Source organism: Capra hircus, chromosome 7 (genome assembly GCF_001704415.2).
Source record: "Capra hircus breed San Clemente chromosome 7, ASM170441v1, whole genome shotgun sequence".
Classification (NCBI taxonomy): Eukaryota; Metazoa; Chordata; class Mammalia; order Artiodactyla; family Bovidae; genus Capra; species Capra hircus.
Window position 1 is genome coordinate 16,572,427 of NC_030814.1, and position 26,141 is coordinate 16,598,567.

General features: G+C 36.4%; 1 protein-coding gene across 2 annotated transcripts in view; it reads right to left on the bottom strand.

The window, feature by feature from the left end:
- Positions 1–26,141, bottom strand: part of SLF1 (SMC5-SMC6 complex localization factor 1) — a 65,962-nt gene that overhangs the window by 34,126 nt on the left and 5,695 nt on the right. The window contains exons 2-10 of one of the 2 annotated variants that reach the window (XM_005683436.2): positions 18,919–19,032; positions 18,687–18,762; positions 17,333–17,573; positions 13,418–13,580; positions 7,809–7,952; positions 5,327–5,473; positions 4,343–4,480; positions 2,810–2,932; positions 1,159–1,212 (exon numbers count right to left, since the gene is read on the bottom strand). In XM_005683436.2, the coding sequence (XP_005683493.1) occupies positions 1,159–1,212; positions 2,810–2,932; positions 4,343–4,480; positions 5,327–5,473; positions 7,809–7,952; positions 13,418–13,580; positions 17,333–17,573; positions 18,687–18,762; positions 18,919–19,032 (1,200 nt within the window). The remainder of the gene's footprint in view (positions 1–1,158; positions 1,213–2,809; positions 2,933–4,342; positions 4,481–5,326; positions 5,474–7,808; positions 7,953–13,417; positions 13,581–17,332; positions 17,574–18,686; positions 18,763–18,918; positions 19,033–26,141) is intronic. The other variant, XM_013965788.2, reaches the window with a different exon arrangement.

The window sequence follows — 26,141 nt, forward strand, 5'->3', positions numbered from 1 at the left end:
GAATATTAAGACGTCATCAAGTACAATCAATAGTTGCAAAAAGTAACAATTGCTGTAACATAAAATCACTCTAACGAGGTACATTAACATAACTCTAAGAGTTCCACAAAATACATCCTCTTTGATCAAAATATTTTTAACAATAAAAGTGACTACTTTGAACTAGTTGAGAATCAAGAATACTGTGAAAGACTAAATAGAATAAAGAAGTCAATTTTGAAGGAATGAAGAATACAAAGAAAATAATATACTCATAAATATTATAATGAAAATTTAATCTAAGTAGTAATTATGAAAGCTACGAAATGTATGAATAGAGATACACAACTCACCTGTGATGTGCCCAATTTTTTAATTCTTATCAATTTTTATTATTGTATAGAATTATTTTTGAGCTTTGATAGAATACTATTTTTTTTTTCATATCTGATGAGAGACTACATTTCAAATCTGATAGGAATCTTTGTCTTGCTGACAGCACATTTCTTTATATCAAAAAAAAAAAAAAAAAAAAAAAAAAACAACAAACCCCTAAAAATAGGGGATTCCCTGATGGCTCAGAGGTAAAGAATCCACCTGCCAATACAGGAGACACAGTAAGGATCCTCCTTAATCTGGGAAGATTCCACATGCTGCGGGTGACACGTGGCCCATGTGCCATTAACCACTGAGCCCGGGCCCTAGAGCCCGAGCTCTGTAACAAGAGAAGGCACGGCAAGGAGCAAGCTGAGCACTGCAGCAAGAGGAGCCCTGGCTCACCAACAGTGGAGAAAAGCCTGTGCAGCGATGAAGACCCAGCACAGCCAAAACAAACAAACAAAAAACACTAAGAATAATAAAACGTAAAGCTTCTTTCAGAGAAGGCGATGGCACCCCACTCCAGTACTCTTGCCTGGAAAATCCCATGGGTGGAAGAGCCTGGTAGGCTGCAGTCCAGGAGGTCTCTAAGAGTCGGACACGACTGAGCGACTTCACTTTCACTTTTACGCATTGGAGAAGGAAATGGCAACCCACTCCAGTGTTCTTGCCTGGAGAATCCCAGGAATGGGGGAGCCTGGTGGGCTGCCATCTATGGGGTCGCACAGAGTAGGACACGACTGAAGTGACTTAGCAAAGCTTCTTTTTGTCCCCATTACCATCTTACACCAAATCTCTTACCTCAACATTGTATGCTGGTTGTTTATCTATTCTAATGCCGCGGTATCTTACAGCCTACAAAACAGAAATCGTTAATTAAACATTTTTAGGTTGAAAAATACACTTCAACTTACAAAGTTTAAAACCTTGGCCAAACGTACAAAACAGATTCAGGAAGACATTAATAGATGTAACTGATCTGATTCTCATGTTTACTAGTGACCTCTACCATTTTAGGGACATGCCACTCTCTTGAGTATGAACAGTTTCTTTTTTCCCCCTTTCTAAAATAAAAGAGATTAAAAAATAAGGTCATATTCACTTTCAAGACCTGAAGAGGTCCACTGTCCTTAGTATCTGAATTATTAGAAATATAAATGGAGAGAGCATTTTGTACAAAAAATACACAGGAAAAAAATGTAGTCGTGTTTGATACATAATCACAGGTAAAATCTTCCTCTATCGTTGTCAAATATCACTAAGTTTGTATTTGTTTAAAAAATTATACTGGAAAAATACTTGCAACAAACATGAAGAGATAACACCCTGATTACATCAAGAGTTCTAGAAGCAACAGTATAAAACCACCTACTGGAAAAATACAGAAAAGAATACCAACAAGCAACTGGCAGAGGAAAAAATACACAAGTGGCAAGTGAAGGCATAGAATATGCTCCATCTTGCTACTAATACAAGGAATACAAATGAAAACAATGATAGACATCGGGCTTCCACTTAGGGTATAGAAAGCTGGAAGGAGAGGCGTTCCCACATTACAAACAATAAAAAGCTGGAAAATTTATGAAATCCTAATTTTACCTGAACCCTTCTGACAGCAGAGGTCCTAGTGCAACCAACTAAACAGAAATATGAAGACAGACAGGAGCCTCCAAGGACATGAGTACTGATTTATCTGAGACAGTGAGTAGGAAGAGGACTCCGATACAGTAGGTAAGAAAATTTCAGCTTAAATTTGTTGCCACTTGCTAATGGCCAAGTGTGGGACAGAGTGAGAGAACAAAACCCTTGGGAATCAATAAAATGAGGGGCATTTGCACTCAATGGCATGATCTCCTCCATGGACCTCACTGTGTACTCAGGGAAAGGAAAAGGGACAGGATGGGAGACTGAAGTCAGTCTCCCAGGTGGTGAAGGCTGAAATGTGAAAGAGTGGCTGCTGTGGTCAAGGCATCACATGCCGTTATATACTCTCAGGACACCGATGAAAACCAATAACCTGCTGAATAAAGGCAGGGGGAAAAAGGTCCTTTACTCTGAAGATGGAGAGAAGAGATGGTGATCCCACATCATTAGGGATACCCCATTACTTGGGGCATGGCAAGGACCCTGAAAAAGCCCTTCTCCCAAACCCAGGGCGCCTCAAAGTTTTCCTCAAACTGAGGCTAAACTGAGAAACACCAACAACTTAGGTTTAGAAAACTCCTAATTTATCCATGACATCACTGAGTTATAAACAGCAGAGAATTCATCAATTTACATTTTCTTACTCATTGTTCAAATACAATAATTACTATTTACAAAAATTAATGAACTAAGAAAATTATGTTAATACATATTAAATATAATAAAATGACTCATTATTGTTATTATTATTATTACATATTGGTAACACTGTAGAATGACCAGAAAACTACACAAAGCCAAATTCTACCTGAGCTCTATATATGTGTTTCCTTAAGGCATTCTTTAGGTCAACAATATCCACATCTGTCCTGATATCCTTGGTTTTTGATTCTTTGGCATGACAAGCAAAAATGGAATTCTTCCTTTCTTTCTGTATACATATAAGAACTGCTTTAGACAATGTACCAAAGAGTGCTAACACAAATGCTAAGTATCACAATGGACAACGTAACACCAGAACACATTCACGCAGTGTTAATCACAGCAAAGATCCTTACAACCATATTAGAAAAAGATTACACAATGAAATTTAAAAAAATTAAAAACAGTATGTTTTAATTGGAAAGTTTTACCTGATATTTACATGTTCCCTTCCTTACGCATTTTCCTTTTAACCTATTCCAAATCTTTTCTGAAACCTCTCTTATTTTTGTTGTCATGTTCCCACAAAAATGGGGCTTCCCAGGTGGCACAGTGGTGAAGAATCCGCCTGCCAATGCAGGAGATGTGGGTTTGATCCCTGGAGTAGGAAATGGCAACCCACTCCAGTATTCTTGCCTGGAGAATACCATGGACAGAGGAGCCGGGCAGGCTACAGTTCACAGGGTCGCAAAAGTCAGACATGACCGAGCATTCAAACCACAGAACATGATTGTTTATTTACCTTTATCATTTTTCTGAAGATCCTTCTGAATACATGTAAACATGCTATGGTTTATATGGTAAAACAAAGTTATACTCTAGAAAAATTAGCTCAAGAAGGATCTCATTTAAAAGAAAAGATATCGGGGCTTCCCTGGTAGCTCAGTGGTAAAGAATCCACCTGCAGGAGACAATGATTCTATCTCTGATCTGGGGAGATTTCGCATGTCACAGAGCAAGGAAGCTCCTGCACCACAAATACTGAGCCTGTCCAGAGGCCAGGAGCCGCAACTCCTGAGTCCATGTGCCACAACTAACTGACGCCTGCACACCCTAGAGCCAGTGCTCTGCAACAAGAGAAGCCACTGTAATGAGAAACCCACACACCGCAACTAGAGAACAGCCCTTGCTTGCTGCAACTAGAGAAGAGCCCACGCAGCAACAAAGATCCAGCACAGCCAAAAGTAAATGAATGAATAGAATAAACATTTTTAGAAAGACAAGCTATCTTATTAATAATGGTCTATACCATACCAGGGATGAACAAGATAAACTAAAAGTTAGAATGTATTACTCAAACTACATACCATGTGTTTTCCATTTTAAAAATTTTACCCTCTTTTCCCAGAACCTTTCTTTTCCTTTTTGTCAGGAAAAATAAAACATATTTGAACATCTTGATCATTAATTCAAATTATTTCTGTACACACGTAAAAATACTTTCATTGTGAACCAAAGCTAATTATAAAATTATGAATATTATACTAGAAAAAAATGAGAAAATTCTTTCCGTGAGATATACAGGTTACATTTGACACAGCAAGCAATCACAAAAGTCAGATTATATGTAAAGGTGGTATTAAGGAAGAACCAGAGAAAATTAAAACTTCTTTTTTTAGCTTAGCTTACAAAATTTTACCTGATCTCTGTAAATGTGCTTTCTTAAGGTACTCCTGTCATGTTCAATGTCCTTCCTGGAATCTCTTTCTTTCTCTTTTTTGCGTTTTTTCCTCAAAGTATAAATCCTTTGAATATCTTCATCTTTTTTCTTAATTTCCTTCCACATATATTTAGATCAAAATTAAACAAATCTCAACATGAATAATGTACGTTACTAAATCCAAATAAATTCAAGAAAGGTCGGACTTAAAACACATTAAAAAATAGTTATATACAATAGGAAACTTCAACTACTGTTGGAGTGGGTATACATTAGTAAAGTATTTTGGAAAGCTTAGTAGATCATTACTTAGTTGTCATTACTTAGTAGAGTTCAACACGTACAGTTCTTATGACCTAGAATTCTCTCAGGCATGTATCCTAGGCTAGAGGAACTCCTGAACATGTACACCAAGAATCAATAAGAAAATGTTCATAGTGCTCATAACAGAAATGCTCATAATTAAAAAACCAAACAATCCATCAAAAACAAACAAAAACAAACCCAAATACCTATCAATAGTTAAATGGATAAAAAGTATAATTGTGAAACAGTGAAATATATGCACCAGCAAAAAAGCAAGTCACAGAAGATTACAAATACCATGAACTACAAAAAGTTCATTAACAGGCAAACTTATTGGGAGGGAAAATAACATATTGGTAGGTAGTAAAACTATAATGAAAACCAAGAAAATAATTAAAACAAATTCCACCACAGACGTTACCTATCATGGGTAAGAGGAAGAAAAAGGGACATGGTTTGGAAATGACACACGGCACGATGTTCAAAAGTTGGGAATGCTCTATTTCTTAACATATATTCACCATTTTACTCTTTCAAAAACTGTACACAAATCCTTTATCAATACATATACACACAGTTCAGAAGAAACAACTTCATAAATGACAATATTAGAAAAGAGTATAAAATATAGATAACTTTTAATTGGGAAGGTCTTACCTGATTTCCGTAAATATGCCTCCCTAAGGCATTTCTCATTTTCACAAATTTCAAATTTTTCCTAGAATCTCTGAATTTTTCTTTGCTCTGATGTTCAGTCAAAATAGAACTAATAGTAACATCTTCATCATGATTTTTAATTTCTTTCTGCATGTTTATAAAAATACTTTAGTTAGAACATAGATTAAGTAAAGCCTCAATACAACCAATGCAAGTCAAAACAAAAATCTCACTCAGAAAAACAGGTTTTATAAAACATATACATAAGATTAAACAGAGTATTATGCATTATGTTACATTTTAGTTATACTATGATGAAGCAGAAAAATACAGATATTTAGTTCTCGAAGTGTTTGTGCATATATTTAATTTAGGTATTTTGTTAACTTAATCTTTCTTGGAATCTCTGCTTTTTAAAAAAGTTGCCATATGCTTAATCAGAGCAGATTTGGTTATCTTCATTAATTTCCAAGTATTTGTGAAATACGCTGGATATCGAATAGTTTTCCCATTATTTAGGCATATCAAATTAAACATCTCAGAAAATCTCTGTATAGGAAATAGATACGATAACATTGTGCTCAATCACTTTAGTGATTCTTATCTATGTCCATGGAATCCTCCAGGCAAGAAGTGGGTAGCCATTCCCTTCTGTAGGGGATTTTCTCAACCATTAAACAAGATAAAAAGTATTGCAAACTATATTATTTATTCTTTATACAAAGAAACTTATTCAAAAAAATAGAAATTGCTACCTGAATTTGATAATACATCCTTCTGAGTTCTAAAAAGAACAAGATATTTACAGATATATTCTTTTTACTTTTTAAAATTGAGATATACCTGATGTACAATATTATATAAGTTATAGGTATACAACATTGTGATTCACAATTTTTAAAGGTTATACTCAGCTTATAGTTATTATAAAATACTGGCTATATTCCCTGTGTTGTACGATATATCCTTGCAGCTTACTTCACATGTAATGGTGTGTACCTCTTACCCCCCTACCCCTATACTGCACTCTCCTGCCATCACCATTCCCTCTCTGTGCTGGTAACCTCTAGTTTGTTCTCCATATCCGTGAGTCCATTTTGTTTTTATATTATTCACTAGTTTGCTTTATCTTTTAGATTCCAAATATAAATTATACTGCATTTGTCTTTCTCTGACTTACTTTACTAGTGTAACACCCTCCAAGTCCATCTGTGTATGCTAAGTCACTTCAGTTGTGGCTGACTCTCTGCCACCTTATGGGCCGTAGCCTGCCAGGCTCTTCTGTCCCTGCGATTCTCCAGGCAAGAATACTGGAGTGGGTTGCCATGTCTTCCTCCAGGGGATCTTCTCAACCCAGGGATCAAACCCACAACTCTTATATCTCCTTCTTTGGCAGGTGGGTTCATTACCACTAGCACCACCTGGGAATCCAACTCCATCAATGTTGTTGCAAATGGCAAACTTTCATTTTTTTACACTAAGTAGTATTTCACTATATATGTGTATAAATACACACACATATATTTATATATATATATATAATCTTAATTCATTCATTTGTTAATGAACACTTAGGTTGCTTTCACATCACGGCAGTTTCTTTTTTTCCTAATATGTACCCAGGAATGAAACTGCTTAGTCAAATGGTAGTTCCAGTTTTAGTTTTTCTGAGAAACTGCCATACTATTTTCTACAGTGGGTGTACCAATTTATATTCCTACCAACAACTGTATTTTGAAAAAGCCAAAAAAAATTGCAAAAATATTTTAAGGTCTTGGAATATTTTATTTACTCTCTCCACATATGATTTGGTAAGGTACTATTTAGTTGCGGAAGTTCCAAATTGTTCCTATAATTCTCAAGGAAAAAACTCGACAGATGCAGTAAAAACAAATTTTAATTTCTTTCTAATCACATTAAAAAATAGTTTAGACTGTTTTAGTTGCTTCTCCTATCTGCAAAGTTTTAGTTGACTGCCACATATACACTTTCTGAAGGTACTTTTTATTGCTTCAAGTTCAGAATCCTTCATGTTTTTGTTTTCCATATTTAATTAAAGTCCCTTATGCCACTGAAGAAAACCTGATCTATATGCAGTAAAATACCTGAATTTAGACCATATTTTTAGACCAATACATATATTGCTGACTCCTTCATAAGACACACATTACGTTCAACATATAGAGTTGTTTTACGTAATTATCATGTGTTGAGAACATGCTATGTTATTAGAAACTGAATTTCTATATGTACATATGTATTACTTCAATAAGAGCTTCAAAACAGACATAGGACAGTATCTATGTTCAAATTATAGACTTAGTATGTTCAAATTATAGACTGAAAATCAGATTTGGGTTCCAATACTAGCTCTGTGATATCAAAATCAGTGTTTTTCTACCAAATAACACCTCTCCTACAATTTTGAAAGAAAAATCAGAAATATAGAAAATTTTTGTTCTTTTAGATGATAAAATGTTACCTGTGTTCTGCACATGGTCTCTTTTAAGGTACCTTTCATTTCAAGAAATCCCATATTTTCCCGGAAATCATTGTTTTTTTCTTGACTGCTATGGTTCTTCCAAGTAGAATTGGTTTGGGAATCTTCATCATTATGAATTTCTTTCTGTATGGATGTAAAAATGGTTTGGGCAACCAATGAAGTATAATTTCAACATTATATACTCTATGTGATATCCAATTTTATAACTGCAAAATATTTTAGAGGTCAGTAGAAAAAATGCACCTAAATCAAAGTTTATTAAACACTAATAAATTCCTTGAAGGGAAAAAAAATAATTATGACAAAGGCCTTGAATAAAGTAGCAGTAAAAATGTATCTCAAGAAAAGCTAATGTTTTGTTAGTCTAGTAACAGGCAACTCTTTTTATAAATAATCACAAAAATATTTTATGTAATCCCTTACCAAGTTACAATCTATTTCAAAATTTTCTGAATCAGAGAAATAATCTATAGTATTTTTCAGCTTTTTACTAATAAGACTTATTTGCAAATCTATCACACAAAGAAAACAGAATAGCTGAACTCACAGCTCTTATTTACTTGAATATTAATAAGCAATTATCTTCACCAAACTCTATCTCAAATGTATTTCTCTTGCTAAGAAATATAAACTGATATTATAACTACCTAATAATAATTTTTAAAAAAGTTGCATGTGTACTTATACATATAATTCTAGAAGTTTAGTAACATGAAGAATTGAGAATAAAGATGAATTCAAGTACTTATGCAAGGATATTCAGAGACCGACTATCTTTACACAGAGACCGGAGAATCACTGTCCTCCTAGGGAGCAATTATGAAATAGCCAAAATGTGCTAAGGCCTGTGGTGTGAAATCTGGTTCCCTTTCACTTGTTCTGGGCTTCCTATATGGATGTGAGGGTACTTTGGCAGCTTGCAATCCTGCCACCAGAAAACAATCCCTAAGAGTAGCTAATTACATTTCTTCAGTTACTCAGGAAAGTGAAATGGAAAACTAAGAAAAATGAAGACTCTCCTTCTTTCCTGCTCCTACAATCAAGGTAAGTATTAGTCTGAATGTATAATTTCCATTAAGGACAACTGTAATGGGTATAAACTGAGTTTCTGGCTTCAAATTTCACACTGTTGATAACGAGGACAGATCCTCAGGCTTAGATCATCAAAGAATGTCTAAAATATAGGATGCATTAATCACAATTAGATTCCAGTTATCTAGAACACATATGCAGAAGAACATACCATTATCGTTAGCAACTAGGGAAGAACATACTGTTTTCAAAGTATATTTAAACATCCATTTCAGATGCTATATACTGATCTGTGTATTAAAATGTGTAAGTAAAGTATCCTATTTAAGTTAAATCGTTAAAAATCAGAACCTGATAAACTATGACATTTTAAATAACACCAAATGTGAAATTTTAGAAAATAATTTATTTTCTACAGTGCTAAACATCAACATATAATTATCTCCAAGCCACTAATATGTTCTCCAAAGGGCTACTGTTGTGAAAAATATGGGCATTATTTATCTGCAAATATTCCTTATTGTTTATTTTATGAATATTTTAGTGCCAACTATACACTAGGCACTGTTAGGTATCTGTCTCCTATATGATCTGGGAAAAGACGGCCATGTCTAATTTTCTTCATATAGTATAATGTATTTCCCAAACAGATGAGCAAAAGCTTACCAATTCAGTAAATTATTTTACTATCTAAGACAGGGCAAAACAGTGTGGCAATGATAGCTGCCTTGGGTTCTGATTCGCATACTTAGCTTTGTTTTCTATTTTAAAGCAGGTATGGCTATGATTTGATCTCCAATAGATAAGGCTTTTCTTTGATTAAGCCATATAAGTTGTCATACAACTTCAATGAATTCACAAGAGTGGATGGAGAGCCAGAGAGGTCAAGTAATCAGAACAAGCACCTTTTAAGTGCCCTGTGCTCTACATGTTTTTTTGTTTCTTTGTTTTTTGGCCACATCCTGTGGCTTGTGGGATCTTATTCCCTGGCCAGGGATTGAACCCAAGGCCCCTGGAAGTGCTGAGTCCTAACCACTAGACCACCAGGGAATTCCCAGTGTTCTACATGGTTTTTAACTAGTATGTATCCTCAGATTCTTAAGCTGGATCTCATAACCCAAGAATGACTACTAGTGTATAGTAATCTTTAAAACAGTAAATATTTTTAACTACCCAGAAAGAGACCAGGTAAGTATCAAGGAAAGCTATTAATACTCAAAATAAGAAAAGGGGAGACTTAAGGAGAGCAGTCTTAAAATTTTTTAAGTGCTTGCTCTTACATTTTTGGTCTGATATGATAGTTGTAAGATCATGGGAAAATTATTCAACTCAATTATACTTCACTAACCATAAAATGGGGCCATAATACATACCACATAGGAACATATGGTTTAAAATAAGACTAAGTGTAAAAAGTGCTTAGTATAGTGCCTGGCACATAGTAATCAATAAATAATGGCCTAGAGTAACAGTTATAATTTTCGTAACAGCCAAAGTAAGGTAAGTATTGGTTTTTACATATAAAGGAAGAAAAGCCATCACAGAATAAATGACTTTACTATTGTTAAAGAATTAATAAGTTACAAATCTAGGCCAACAATTAGTTGATCTGGAACAAAAAGTGTGTATTTTTTTCAATTATTACTACTGTATTTCCATAAGAGTTTTCTGTAGTTCATCTTATTTCTTAGGCTGAAAATCAAAAGAAATTTTGAATATTCCTAAGGATCCTCTCCTTTTTGTGAATCTTCCTTGGGCCAAACGACTGAGATTCATTAGTCACTGACTTTTCTGTATCTCTACACCTTGCATGTGATTTTCCCAATGCACAATACACACTAAACTGTAATTAACAGTTTCCACATTCTGTTTTTGCAATGTTCTGTTTTCGCAGTCTGGCAGGTGGTCTTTTTAATTTTCCACAGTGCACAGAAGAGAGCCTGGTAAGCAAAAGTCTTCAATAGGTATCTATAAACTTGGACTAAATAACTCCTGATTCTGTTACTAAGTGACTTTACAGAAGGTTAAGGAGATTAAACAAAACTATTTCTTTTAAACAACTGCTTAATTGTTACTTTTAGCTCAGTCATTTTATAAGGCAACCCTTCTTAGAGGACACTTCAGAATCCATCTAATGAGGACTGTATTACATTCTATGCCAAAGAGGTTATGAATGGTTATGAACTAACTCCCAGCTGTCTAGTCCAGAGTTTATAAAAAAATGTATGCTAAAACAAATATAAGTTAGAGACTGTCTTTAAGTTTGCTTGATACACTATTGCTGCCCTCTAGTACTTCAGCAGTTGAATGTGACTGTAGTCGGACTACTGCAAAATAAGATGATAGAAAAAGCACGTTATTACATTTAATTCATTTCTTTCTATAGAAAAAGGGGAATTTAGACACTTTTTCTAATTTAGTGAAGAATGGTTCTCATTCTGTTGACAGTTAACACTACCTTTAAACTGTGTAGATACATCAGATAGGATGCTTTTAGCTACCATTAACAGAAAACCAATTCAAAGTAACGTAAACAGCATGGAAATTCCAACCTCACAGAATGGCAATATGGTCCAGTGCTAAGTCAGGCTTCAGGGCTGACTAATCCAACACCTCAAGTATCTCTAAGGGAGTCTACATTCTGTCTCTAAACTCTGCTGTCTACAGGATTGATTTCATCCTAAGGCTACTTCTCACGGTCAAAGAATGGCATTTTTCCACTTCACATCTAGTAGATGCCAGGCTGCCAGAGGCTTTTTTCAGAATGAAAAAGAAACTTCCCAGAAGCTCTTACATACCTCTCTGTATGTCCCATGAATTAGAACTGGTTGACATGCCCATTCCTAGACCAATCACTGTCAAGGACAATAAGATTATCCACAGTCCAAGCAGATCCATCCTCTGAACTAAGGTTAAATTTCCAATCCACACTGCTGCTACTCAGTAGGGAGAGGTAATTACAGAATGATATATTACATCTACTCTTGGAATACTCAGGGTCATTCATAATTTCTCTATTAATCCAACAAATATAGATATAAAATGAGAATTCATGTGCCAGGCTTATGCAAAAATGATTCAGATATAACTATGGAAAAGACAGACATCATCTTTGAGGACACAGTGCTTTTGGTTTACTAACAGATGGGGGAAAAGACATTAACCAGGTAACCAGCCAATTAATTAATTACAATTGTGATGAGTACTATAAAGCAAAATAATGATATTAGAACATATTATAGGTGGACCTAGCTATCTTAATAAGAAGGCCAGGGAGGCTTTCTTGAAGAGGCAACATTATAACTGCAAACTGAATGATGAGCAGAAAGTAGGCAAGCACAGGGACTGAGAGAGTAGTGAGTGGAAAGGAGCTTTTTAGGAAGAGAAAACAGCTTTGCAGAAGATACTGAGGTAGGAAGTAGCTTAACCTGTTTAAGACACTGGGAGAAGGCAGTTACAGTATAGCAAGCATAGGAAAAAGTAGAGCAGGTTATAGTTGCAAAGGCAGGAGTGACAGGAACCCTGTGGGAACTTAAAGCCAGGTTAGAGGTTTACAACTTTATCCTATGGCAACAGGAAGCCAGTGGAGAAGTTTAAGTGGGAAAGCGACAGCATCAGAACTATTTTAGAAAGAGCATTTTAGCTGTTCCCTCTGAATGAAGCTGAGTGGACTAGAGCAAGAAAAGGTGAGAGTTATTAGGAAATTAGCAAGAGTAGCAGCAAAGAAGCAGAACAGGGAGAGTAAAAAGGAGTTGATTCCAGCACAGGGACAGGAGGATGAACCGAACATGATGTTAGCACAGCAGAGAAGCAGTTTATTCAAGACGTATTCAGAATAAAATCAATAGGGTTTGGTAGCTGACAAGACATGGGGGAAAAAGGAAAGGAAGGTTCCAAGAGTGATTCCCAAGTTTCTAATATAAATTATTAAATAAAAGGTTGTATACTATCTATTGAAATAGAAAACACTGAAGGAGCTAATTTTCCCTAGAAGACCAAGATTCAATTTTTAGACATACTGCAGGTTCTCTTCCATCCTGAGTGAACCTTCTAAAATTTTTTTCTGTGCTTACTTTCAAAGCAATTCTTCTAGGGTTATTTCCATTCAGACAACTTAAGGAGTAGTATGTGTATCAAGTGGGGAGATGCTGGTGGAGGAAGAGGACAGGAAAATATTTCTGAATTCTTAGAAACAGCTTTCTCTTTTCCAGTGGGAGAATACATGAAGAATTCTCACATGATACTATAGCCCACTGATGTTTTATTTATACTGATTCAAAATGCTTAATATTATTTTATAATAAACATCACCAAAGCACTGAAAACAAAAATAGAGACTCTGGATAAGACAAATTTTAAATGTAGTAAGCAAGCTCCCTTTAGCTTTATCAGAAGTATTTTCAAATATTTAAATAATTCAGAGTAATTGCCTTAAAAATATCATTTTAATTCTAATCATATTTTCAAAACTCAGAACATAATTTGATTTTATATATTCACTATATCAATTTCATAAAAAAACATTTAAAAATGCATTAAAAAAAAAAACAACTTACCTCTAAAAGAAAATCTTCTAAATACTGAATTGGATAGAACGGAGCCTTAAAGTCATCTTTTTCTTGTTCAGCCTTGATTCTTGCATTACTGGCAATCACATGAGTTATTCCTGTTGGCGAATTTTTTGGTAAAAAAACATTTGCTTTTCCAGCCTCCAAAACTCTAAAATGTAAACAGTATAGAAAAGTGTATTAAAAATAAAATATTTAGCCAAATTATCTAAATCAATTACTTCCCAGGAGTAGGTGCAGAATTTTCAGAAAGGAATTAACTTCTTTGGTCTATTTGAGTACCATGAAGAATAATTATTGCAATGACTCCCTAAACTGTTAAGTTTTTTCAGAACAGATGCTTAAGAAATCATGCTATTTTCTCTATTTATCCATTTTTGATACGGGGAAAGTTTTTAAGAATCAAGAATACTAAGTTTATTTCCTAAGTAAAAGTCACCTCTATAAGCCAAAAAAGGAAGAAGTCTAAGAGAGTATTTCACCTCAAAAAGCAACATACCTCCAAAAAAACCATTCTGAACCACAAAAAAAGGAGCTAAAGTTGCCAACCTTCTTCTAAAAATTTACCTTTTGAAAAAGTTTAACTTTGATCTATATTAAGAAATACATTTTACATTTAGGCTCAAAAGACACAGACACATACCCAAAAGTTTCATTAAAGTTCATTACTGCTGAGGATTTAGAAAGCTACAAAAGAATACTGCTACGACCTTACAATAACAAAAAGTCAAATAATCCACAAAAGTATAACTTTTCATGAACTCAGAGAACTGAGATAAAAAGCCAATTAAGAAACTTAATTTCCAAAGGAGCACTCAGCACCTTTGTGAAAAGACTGGATGCCCAAACTATTTTACTTTTGCCAGAGCATAGGACAGAAGTAGCCACCATAAATGCAAGTAAGAGTCTGGTAATATTTAAATAAATTTAAAGGCCAAGTGTAGGTAGTATGACAGTTTAGAATAACTGAGAATCCCTGACACATGAAAGGATGTCCCCTCAGTTGCAAGCTCTTTGCCCCCAGTCTCTATTAAGGATTCCTGAAAAAGATCAGGAGCAAGTAGCAGGAATCCCCGATGGTAGTGAAGGTGGGCCAGTAGGGACTGCTTGACAATAAGAAATAGACATAAAACCAGAACCACTTCCCTGGCTCCATCTCTCTTATGAAGCAGAAGCCTGAAGCCATCTGGGTAAGATAAAGTTTTTTGACTTCAGAACCCAGGAAAAGATGCACTGGTTTTTGGAAGAGTGGAAGTTAAAACACATCTGCCTTTGGGAAAGGGGTAGGAAAGCCTCCTGCTGTGCAGCCCAGAATAGACTGGATAAAGGATAGAAGCAAAAGCCACCTGTCCCTGAAGAGGGGGCAGGAATGCCACTTGGGCCTAGGTCCCTGCACTTATACAAAGCAGACACCTAAAGCTGTGGGAGATGTGGAATTTTTCTTACTGCCTACCATATAAGGGAGAATTTAGCTGTCATGGCTTCATTGAGACAGAAACAATAGGTGTTATCTCAACCTGAGACCAAGAAGAATGCTTAAGACTAAAGCTTATCCAATGGACAAAAACACACCAACCCTTATCCTCCAGCCAAGAAATGAGTAAGAAGCAACAGGGGAAGGATACATATAATTAAATGTATAAAAGCACAAGCGAATATTTTTGGATGATGTAAAATTTAGAGATCTTGATTGTAGTATGGTAACACAGGAGCATAAATTTGTCCAAACTCATCAAAATGTACACTAAAAAATTTTGCATTTTACAGTCTATACATTACACTTCAGTAAAAATAACAAAAAGCCCTCAGACTACCCCTTCCTGCAAAAAAGTCACAGCAGTCTTGAAACACACTCTACTAAATAAGAAGTCTTAAAATATGATACAAAATATAAAAAGAAATGAAATGATGAGAGAAACAGTATGAACCATGAAGACAGTACATAAACTTAGAAAAAACCCTTTGTGTAATGTAATACTTCACTTACAAAAATCTGTTAAGTGCTTCACAACTGAAAACAAATTATCTCCTAATTAAAAACAATTTTTTATTTGAGTTGGCCTAGAAATAACACAGAAATAAAACGGAGATCCTGAGAATAACGCAGTGCTATAAAGTAGATTCTGTTCCATTAGACACATAATACTTAAATGAGCAGAATGGCTTAACTTAAATGAGCAGAATGGCTTAACCAGGCAATCAACAAGTAAATCACCATGGTTCTTTTTGGAATTAATGAGTAACTGCAAAGAAATACAAAAAAATTACTACAAAGAAATGCAAAAGGTATACAGACCTAACAGAAGCAGAAGATATTAAGAGCTGGCAGGAATACACAGAAACTATACAAAAAATGGTCTTAATGACCCAGATAATCATGATGCTGTGATTACTCACCTAGAGCCAAACATCCTACAGTGTAAAGTCAAGTGGGCCTTAGGAAACATTACTATGAACAAAGCTAGTAGAGGTGATGGAATTCGAGCTAAGCTATTTCAAATCCTAAAAGATGATGCTGTGAAAGTGCTCAATATGCCAGCAAATTTGGAAAACTCAGCAGTGGCCACAGGACCAGAAAAGGTTTTCATTCCAACTACAAAGAATGTTCAAACTGCCACACAGTTGTACTCATTTCGCATGCTAGCAAAGTTATGCTCAAAATTCTCCAAGCTAGGCTTTAGTAGTACTTGAACCGAGTACTTGAACTACCAGATGTACAAGCTGGATTTAGAAAAGACAGAGCAATCAGAGAAAAAACTACCAATATCAGTTGAATCACAGAAAAAGAGAATTCCAGGAAAACATCTATCTTTGATTCATTGACTATGCCAAAGCCTTTGACTGTATAGATCACAACAAACTGTGGAAAATTCTTAAAGAGATGGAAATACCAGTCCACCTTACTAGCCTCCTGAGAAACCTGTATGCAGGTAAGAAGCAAGAGTTAGAACCAGACATGGAACAACAGATTGGTTCAAAACTGGGAAGAGAGTACGTCAAGGCTATATATTGTCACCCTGCTTATTTAACTTATATGCAGAGTACATCATGAGTAATGCTGGGCTGGATGAAACTCAAGCTGGAATCAAGATTGCTGGGAGAAGTATCTATAACCTCAGATATGCAGATGACACCACCCTAATCGCAGAAAGTAAAAAGAGGAACTAAACAGTCTCCTGATGAAAAAGGAGAGTGAAAAAGCTGGCTTAAAACTCAACATTCAAAAAATGAAGATCATGGGATGTGGTCCCATCACTTCATGGCAAATAAACAGGGAGAATGGAAACAATAATAGACTATTTACTTGGGCTGCAAAATCACTGCAGACAGTGATTACAGCCATCAAATTAAAAGATGCTTGCTCCTTGGAAGAAAAGCTATGACAAACCTAGATAGCATATCAAAAAGCAGAGACATCACTTTGCTGACAAAAGTCTATCTACTGTTTTTTCCAGTAGCCACGTATAGATTTGAGAGGTGAATCATAAAGAAGGCTGAGTGCCAAAGAAATGACGCTTTCGAACTGTGGTGTTGGAGAAGACTCTTCAGAGTCCCTTGGACTGCAGGGAGATCAAACCAGTCAATCCTATAGGAAATCAATCCTGAATATTCACTAGAAGGACTCATTCTGAAGCTCCAATACTTTGGCCACCTGATGTGAAGAGCCAACTCACTGGAAAAGACTGAGGGCAGAAGAAGGGGATGACAGAGGCTGAGATGGTTGGATGGCATCACCGACTTTATGCAGATGAGTTTGAAGAGCAAACTCTAGGACAAGGAAGCCTGGCCTGCTGTAGTCCATGTGGTCGCAGAGTCAGACACAATTGAGCAACTGAACAGCAATAATTTTAAAAAACCAAAATTGTTTTCACATTCACTGCTTTAGCTTTTATGAGATCTCACCTTACAAGTGAGTCACTTCGCTTATCAGCTCTAACAAGGAGGACAACTTTCCATCTATGGAAGGCTCCAGGAGCACCAGTGCGTTTCAGTTCTTCTCTCCATCTTTTAGGTGCAGATTGCATTTGAGGTGAATAATGGGAGTCTTTTTCAATTTTATATCCCCATTCGTAAGTTGTTTCATCAAGCCACCTGCCACTTTGGGCACTATGAATTATGTAGTCCTTAGTTAGTACCCACTTTCCTAGAAAGCAAATGAACTGTTAGTCACAAAAAAATTTTGGTTCTGATAAATGGGAAAAAATAAAGACCAAATAACAAATAAAATTTGCCCTGTTTCAACACGCCTTTTTCTGCACTGCCAATGTTATCTTTGAATTATGTTTTCCTACATTTTCTGATAATGAAAGACCTATAACATCACTGAACATTGTATGTAATCTTTCTTATGATAAATAATTGTAATTCTGTTACTGTGTAAAATATAAAGTGAAGGATTAATAAAATATATTGAATTATGACTATTATTGCTTACCAATTTGAATGAGGTTTATATTCTTTCTCCCATGCTAAAAGTTTTTACAATAATGTTTACAGCATTATTATACTTTATAAAACAATGAATTTTCAAGGATATTTAATAACATTCTGTAGTTTCTTTATCTAGGCATCAATGATCTTTTTAAACAGCAGATAAAATACATGTTTTCATCCGTGGAGATAATAATGAATCCAAATGTTTTTCTGGTAAATTACTAAAAAAAACCCAGTAAATTCACCTGAGTCAAATATTGAAGGGAGGAAAAAAAAAAGCAAGTGGACTAATGATACACCAAATCAATCACAGTAGAGCAAACTATAAAAGGAACATCAATGGTGACAAGCAGAGAGGAGATTAAGCCCTAATAAAGGTTCAGAAAATTTTAAATCTTAGTAAAACAGAATGATCGATGCTTCACAGGATGGATGGGAGGGGAAGCAGAGCAAGAGAACAAAAACAGAAACTCTTCCATGATAGATCAAAGGAAAGAAACTTGACTGAGAATAGCTGAGGCTTCAACAAAAGCTTTGTTTTAAAAGGTATTTTGTACCAAACCTTTCTGTTAAAAAATATTTTTTTCTTATATAAAGCACTTACACTAGGTGAAGTAAATATTTCTGCCTCTTCAATACCTTTTCAAGTGTTATTCAGAAAATCAAAGCAAAACTAATACATCAAATATTTTCAGAAAAATATCAGAAAGAACCACATTTATATTTGATACAGTAAACCAACTATCTTTCCAGAGATTAAAGCATTTTTTCTTCTCCACGAGGATTTTTTATTTCAAAAGTGAGGGGAAGGTAGTTAACTCACCCGCTGCACAAGCCGCTAAAAATTTCTCACTCTTACATAAGCGTTCAGCTATTAGATGTGTACAATTTTTGTATTTCTGCAAAGAAAAATCCACACAAAAAAACGCTATTAAGGTAAGATTTCCTTTTTAACATATTTTGTCTATCCTTACAATTCAAGGGGGCATTTTATCATTTTTAGGCCAGTAATTTAATTTTAGTTATTCTTCAACTATACCTTGAACTGTACTCACCTCACTCTTGATAAAAGTGCAATCCAGTTTTAAAAGCAATTTGCCTAGAGCTTCTTTTTCTTCTACCTTAAATCCTGTCATCTGGATAATATGCTTTGGGGCACCATCTTCCATCTAACATATAAAGAAGACATATGTTAAACATGTTATTCATACAGTTGACATTATTTTTTAACTATGAATGATAAAAATAAAAACTACTTAAGATATAAGGCTTAATTGTAAATACCAATGTTCAAATGCTAATGTGCAATAGAAATTAGTTTTAAATGTGACCTTATCAAAATGTGGCTGTAAATAAAATGATTTGTTTTATGGTTTGCACACCGAAAGATTTACCTGCCACTAGAACACACTGATGAGCATAATTCTTCAGAAAAAGACAAATACTTTTAAAATTTCATAATAGTAGGTTCATTTTAAACTATTGTTTTTGCTAAGATAGAAAAGGCATGGACCTAACAGAAGCAGAAGATATTAAGAAGAGGTGGCAAGAATATGCAGAAGAACTGTACAAAAAAAGGCCTTAATGACCTGGATAACCACGATGGTGTGATCACTCACCTAAAGCCAGACATCTTAGAGAGTGAAGTCAAGTGGGCCTTTGGAAGCATTACAACAAAGCTGGTAGAGGTGATGGAATTCCAGCTAAGCTATTTCAAATCCTAAAAGATGATGCTGTGAAAGTGCTACACTCAATTTGCCAGCAAATCTGGAAAACTCAGCAGTGGCCACAGGGAAAAGGTCAGTTTTCATTCCAATCCCAAAGAAGAGCAATGCCAAAGAATGCTCAAACTGCCACACAACTGTACTCATTTCACATGCTAGCAAGGTTATGCTCAAAATCCTTCAAGCTAGGCTTCAACAATATGTAAACGGAGAGTTGCCAGATGTACAAGCTGGATTTAGAAAAGGCAGATGAACCAGAGATCAAATTGCAAACACCCACTGGATCATAGAAAAAGCAGAATTCCAGAAAAACATCTACCATCTATTTCTGCTTTACTGACTGCGCCAAAGCCTTTGACCGTGTGGACCACAACAAACTGTGGAAAATTCTTAAAGAGATGGGAATATCAGATCACCTTATCTGGCTCCTGAGAAACCTGTATGCAGGTCAAGAACCAACAGTTGCAACCAGACATGGAACTGGTTCAAAATTGGGAAAGGAGTGTATCAAGGCTATGTTTTGTCACCATGCTTATTTAACTTATATGCAGGGTACATCATTCAAAATGATCCAGCCCATGCCGCGCTGGATGAAACACAACTAGAATGAAGATTGCTGGGAGAAATATCAATAACCCTAGATATGCAAATGACACCATCCGAATGGCAGATAGCAGAGAAAAACTAAAGAGCCTCTGGATGAAGGTAAAAGCAGAGAGTAAAAATGCTGGCTTAAAACTCAACCTTCAAAAAACAAAGATCGTGGCATCTGGTCCCATCACGTCATGGTAAATAGAAAGTGAAAAATAGGAAACAGTGACAGACTTTATTTTCTTGGACTCCAAACTTACTGTGGACGGTGACTACAGCCATGAAATTAAAGACACTTGCTCCTTGGAAGAAAAGCTATCAGAAAACTTAGCATATTAAAGAGCAGATACTTAATTTGGCAGACAAAGGCCCATATAGTCAAACCTATGGCTTTTCCAGTAGTCATGTATGGATATGAGAGTTGGACCATAAAAAGGCTGAGTGCCAAAGAATTAATGCTTTTGAACTGTGTGGTGTTGAAGACTCTTGAGAGTCCCTTGGACTGCAAGGAGATCCAACCAGTCCATTCTGAAGGAGATCAGTCCTGAATATTCACTGGAAAGACTGATGCTGAAGCTGCAATACTTTGGTCACCTGATGTGAAGAGCTGATTCATTGGAAAAGACCTTGATGCTGGGAAAGACTGAGGGTAGGAAGAGAAGGGGATGACAGTGGATGGGATGGCTGAATGGCATCACTTATTCAATGGACATGAGTTTAGCAAACTCCAGGAGATACTGAGGAGAAGCCTGGCATGCTGCTGTCCATGGCGTCACTAACTAGACAAGACTGAGCAACTGAAGAATGACTGGACACTTGTGGACAATGACACACAGATCTCATACCAATTTTCAGTGTTTGTGGACAGATACTGAACAGTATGTATAAATAAGTCAATGGAGAATTTAAACTTATGGTACCACAGTATTTACATCAAACGTTATAGTAGGTATATGGGAACATGGGCTTCCCAGGTGGCACAGCGGTTAAAGAAACCACCTGCTAATGCAAGAGACATGGGTTTAATCCCTGGGTCAAGAAGATCCCCAGGAGGAGGAAATGGCAACCCACTCCAGTATTCTTGCCTGGAAGATTCCATGGACAGCGGAGTCCCAGGGGCTACAGTCCATGCAAAGACTCGGACATGACTGAGCCACTGAGCACATACACACATACTAAAGTATTCCTAACTAGATTTCTTACCTGTGTACATGTTACTTTCATCACCTACAAAGTAGACTGAACAAAATTATATAGTTTCAAATTTATTTTGATGGAGTCATTAATTTATATTTAAATGAAGGTGATGGCACCCTACTCTAGTACTCTTGCTGGAAAATCCCAGGGACGGAGGAGCCTGGTAGGCTACAGTCCATGGGGTCACGAACAGTCGGACACGAGTGAGCGACTTCACTTTCACGCATTGGAGAAGGAAATGGCAACCCACTCCAGTGTTCTTGCCTGGAGAATCCCAGGGACGGGGCAGCCTGGTGGGCTACCGTCTATAGGGTCGCACAGAGTTGGACACGACTGAAGCGTCTTTGCTGCAGCAGCAGCAGCAGCAGCAGCAGCAAAATGTACTTTGTATTTGAGGTGGCATGTTTATTGGTCAAGAAAAAGAAAATTTACAACATTCCTAGTTAGAGTAATAGTTGTTAAATGGAGGAAAACAACAGAATGGGAAAGACTAGAGATCACTTCAAGAAAATTAGAGATACCAAGGGAACATTTCATGCAAAGATGGGCTTGAGAGAAATGGTATGGACCTAACAGAGGCAGAAGATATTAAGAAAAGGTGGCAAGAATATACAGAAGAACTGTACAAAAAAGATCTTCAAGACCAAGATAATCACGATGGTGTGATCACTCATCTAGAGCCAGACATCCTGGAATGGGAAGTCAAGTGGGCCTTAGAAAGCATCACTACAAACAAAGCTAGTGGAGGTGATGGAATTCCAGTTGAGCTGTTTCAAATCCTGAAAGATGATGCTGTCAAAGTGCTGCACTCAATATGCCAGCAAATTTGGAAAATTCAGCAGTGGCCACAGGACTGGAAAAGGTCAGTTTTCATTCCAATCCCAAAGAAAGGTAATGCCAACGAATGTCAAACTACCGCACAATTGCACTCATCTCACACGCTAGTAAAGTAATGCTCAAAATTCTCCAAGCCAGGCTTAAGCAATATGTGAACTGTGAACTTCCAGATGTTCAAGCTGGTTTTAGAAAAGGCAGAGGAGACTGAGATCAAATTGCCAACATCCGCTGGATCATCGAAAAAACAAGAGTTTCAGAAAAACATCTATTTCTGCTTTATTGACTATGCCAAAGCCTTTGACTGTGTGGATCACAACAAACTGTGGAAAATTCTGACAGAGATGGGCATACTAGAACACCTGACCTGCCTCTTGAGAAATCTGTATGCAGGTCAGGAACCGACAGTGAGAACTGGACATGGAACAAGAGACTGGTTCCAAATAGGAAAAGAAGTATGTCAAGGCTGTATACTGGAACCCTGCTTATTTAACTTCTATGCAGAGTACATCATGAAAAACGCTGGACTGGAAGAAACACAAGCTGGAATCAAGACTGCCAGGAGAAATATCAATAACCTCAGATATGCAGATGACACCACCCTTAGGGCAGAAAGTGAAGAGGAACTCAAAAGCCTCTTGATGAAAGTGAAAGTGGAGAGTGAAAAAGTTGGCTTAAAGCTCAACATTCAGAAAACGAAGATCATGGCATCCGGTCCCATCACTTCATGGGAAATAGATGGGGAAACAGTGTCAGACTTTATTTTTTTGGGCTCCAAAATGACTGCAGATGATGACTGCCGCCATGAAATTAAAAGATGCTTACTCCTTGGAAGAAAAGTTATGACCAACCTAGATAGCATATTCAAAAGCAGAGACATTACCTTGCCAACTAAGGTCCATCTAGTCAAGGCTATGGTTTTTCCTGTGGTCAGGTATGGATGTGAAAGCTGGACTGTGAAGAACACTGAGCACCGAAGAATTGATGCTTTTGAACTGTGGTGTTGGAGAAGACTCTTGAGAGTTCCTTGGACTGCAAGGAGATCCAATCAGTCCATTCTGAAGGAGATCAGCCCTGGGATTTCTTTGGAAGGAATGATGCTAAAGCTGAAACTCCAGTACTTTGGCCACCTCATGCAGAGTTGACTCATTGGAAAAGACTCTGATGCTGGGAGGGATTGGGGGCAGGAGGAGAAGGGGACGACCGATGATGAGATGGCTGGATGGCATCACTGACCCGATGGACGTGAGTCTGAGTGAACTCCAGGAATTGGTGATGGACAGGGAGGCCTGGCGTGCTGCGATTCATGGGGTCACAGAGTCGGACATGACTGAGTGACTGAACTGAATTTGTTTACATGAGGTTAGTATTTTAGATTTAGATCAACTTGGACAAAACCCAGTTTCTCCTTACAAATGAGGAAAGCAGGGATTAGAGAAATGAGGGTGATTTTTCATTTCTCTAACAATTTTGTCACCATTAGCCTGGATTAATATTCACTTAACACCACAGGTTGGGCAACAGCAGTTAACTTGTTTCAAGACAACTGAACTTTAAATATTTTAGTAACAATTTTTACCAGGACTAGTAATAGACAGCTGATGAAATAAAAAATGTTCCTTATAGGAATTCTGTTTTCAAAGGATAAATGTTTTATATATATATATATTTATATTAAATATGTGTGAACTATGCACAAATATGTATTCACTTATAGGTTGAGATTCATTTTAGAGTAGAAACTGAAATAAAGTCTCACTATAAAGAATTTAAAGAATTAATCGGAGTTAAATAAGAATAAAACTTCTGGTAGGGAAATAGCACTGCTTCTCTCTACCCCTCATCACTCCTTACTTTAGGAGGAAAGCTACTTGAGAGTATTGACTAAATACACTTTGCCTGATACATTATGCATATTTATATGCAGTGTGTAAATCAATTCAGAGGTTATGTAATAAGAAACACACTGGAGTTGCACATCAAATCAAACTTCTCTAAACTAATTTTTGTTCCGTAAAAAGGACGATTCTTTGGCCTAAACCTATCTGATTTGTATTCCCCTTTTGGCTCCAAAGGAGGGAAAGGGATATTAGGTATTAATCCCTGAAAATCCTTAAAGTCAAGATAAAGAACATACACAAAGTTTCTTCAACAACTTGGACATGAGTTTGGGTAAACTCCGGGAGTAGCTGATGGACAGGGAGGCCTGGCGTGCTGTGGTTCATGGGGTCGCAAAGAGTTGGACACGACCGAGCGACTGAACTGAAGTATCAATGGTATTCAAAAACTTTACAAAAACATGCCTCTGCTAGAAATCATGATTTAGTCTAATGTAGAACACATAGTAACATACAAAGCCACATGGGAATTATAAGGCATACAACCAAAACCCGGGAGAAAAACCACTATCACTAATTTCAGACAATGACAAAGCCTTTAAGAAAATTTCCTAGAAAAAATAATAGGTCTTTTCAGAAACACAGAAACCTATCTGTGAATACCACCTTCGTATTCTAACGGAAAAGGCAATCTAATTGTTTTTATAGTTCCTGAAAGTCATTTTCATCAGAGGAATACAAGTGTTTTAACCATATTCATTTCACCTAATACTTGTATTTTATTTATGTATTTAAGAGTCTGAAAAACAATTTAGTAGGTATTTCAAGAAAAATGCTACCAAAGAAGGGAAGTTTGAGTAGCCTTTAAAATCTTTCCTGTCTGGCTATTTTTAAGTGCTTGGACTTCCCTGGTGGTCCAGTGGCTGAGAATCTGCCTGCCCATGCAGGCAACGTGGGTTCATTCCCTTGTTCAAGATTCCACATGCTGTTGGGCAACTGAGTCCATGCGTCACATCTACCAAAGCCCCTGCCCCCTAGAATCTGTGCCCCACAAGAGAAGCCACCGCAGTGAGAAGCGCAGGCACCACGAGGCGATAGCCCCTGCTCGCTACAACTAGAGAAAGCCCATGCAGTGAAAAGCCAGTGCAACCAACCTACCAACCAACCAGTAACTTGGAAAAAGAAAAAAGACAATTAAGAAAATAAAATGCCCATATAGACAAACTACTATTAAGTAACAGGAAAACACAGAAAACAACAACATCACTGTATGTTCCCAAAAAGTCTGATTTAAAGGTTATTTTAGGGGCTTCCCTGGTGGTCCAGGGGCTAAGCATCTGCCTTGCAATGCACGAACGCTGGTTTGATCTCTGATCCTGGAAGATCCCACATGCTGCAGGGCAACTAAACCCATGCACCCAGGGCCGGTACTCCACAACAAGAGGAGCCACTGCAGTGAGAACCCTATGCACTGCAACTAGAGAGTCGCCCCCAGTCTCTGCAACTAGAGAAAGCCTGCACACAGAAATGAAGACCCAGTGCTGTCAAAAACAGAACAGAAAAAAATAAATAGTATCTTAAATTGTATTTTTCTGCTTCCTGAGAACTAAATATGTTATGAAGAAATATAAGGAAAAAAAATCTATCATCATGTTCCTCTTTTATATCAAGTTAGGAACAGCTATTTCACAATTTGAATGTTTATTATTAACAATGTGACATTTTAACATATTTTAGATTGATGTACAAATTATGATTTGGACTTATTAGAGTTGTATATAATGCAAAGTTTTCATCCTAAATCATACTGTCCTTATGATGAAAGAAATACAGCCGCCTTGGATATTTAACAGCATTTTCTATAAAAGCAAGAGTCCACAGTAAAAGGAAAACAGGACCAACTGTTCTCAGTGGTAGAAATCAAGAAAACCTTTTTAAAGCAACTTCTTTCCTTTGAAAAACAATGAAAATGAAACTGATATTAAACAAGCAAAGAGGAAAAGTGAATAAAAAACACAGGTGAAGAAGTTAGACTTCTTGATTCAAAGTGCACGAAAATATAAGTGTTAAAAAAACAAATCAGAACATAGGAAA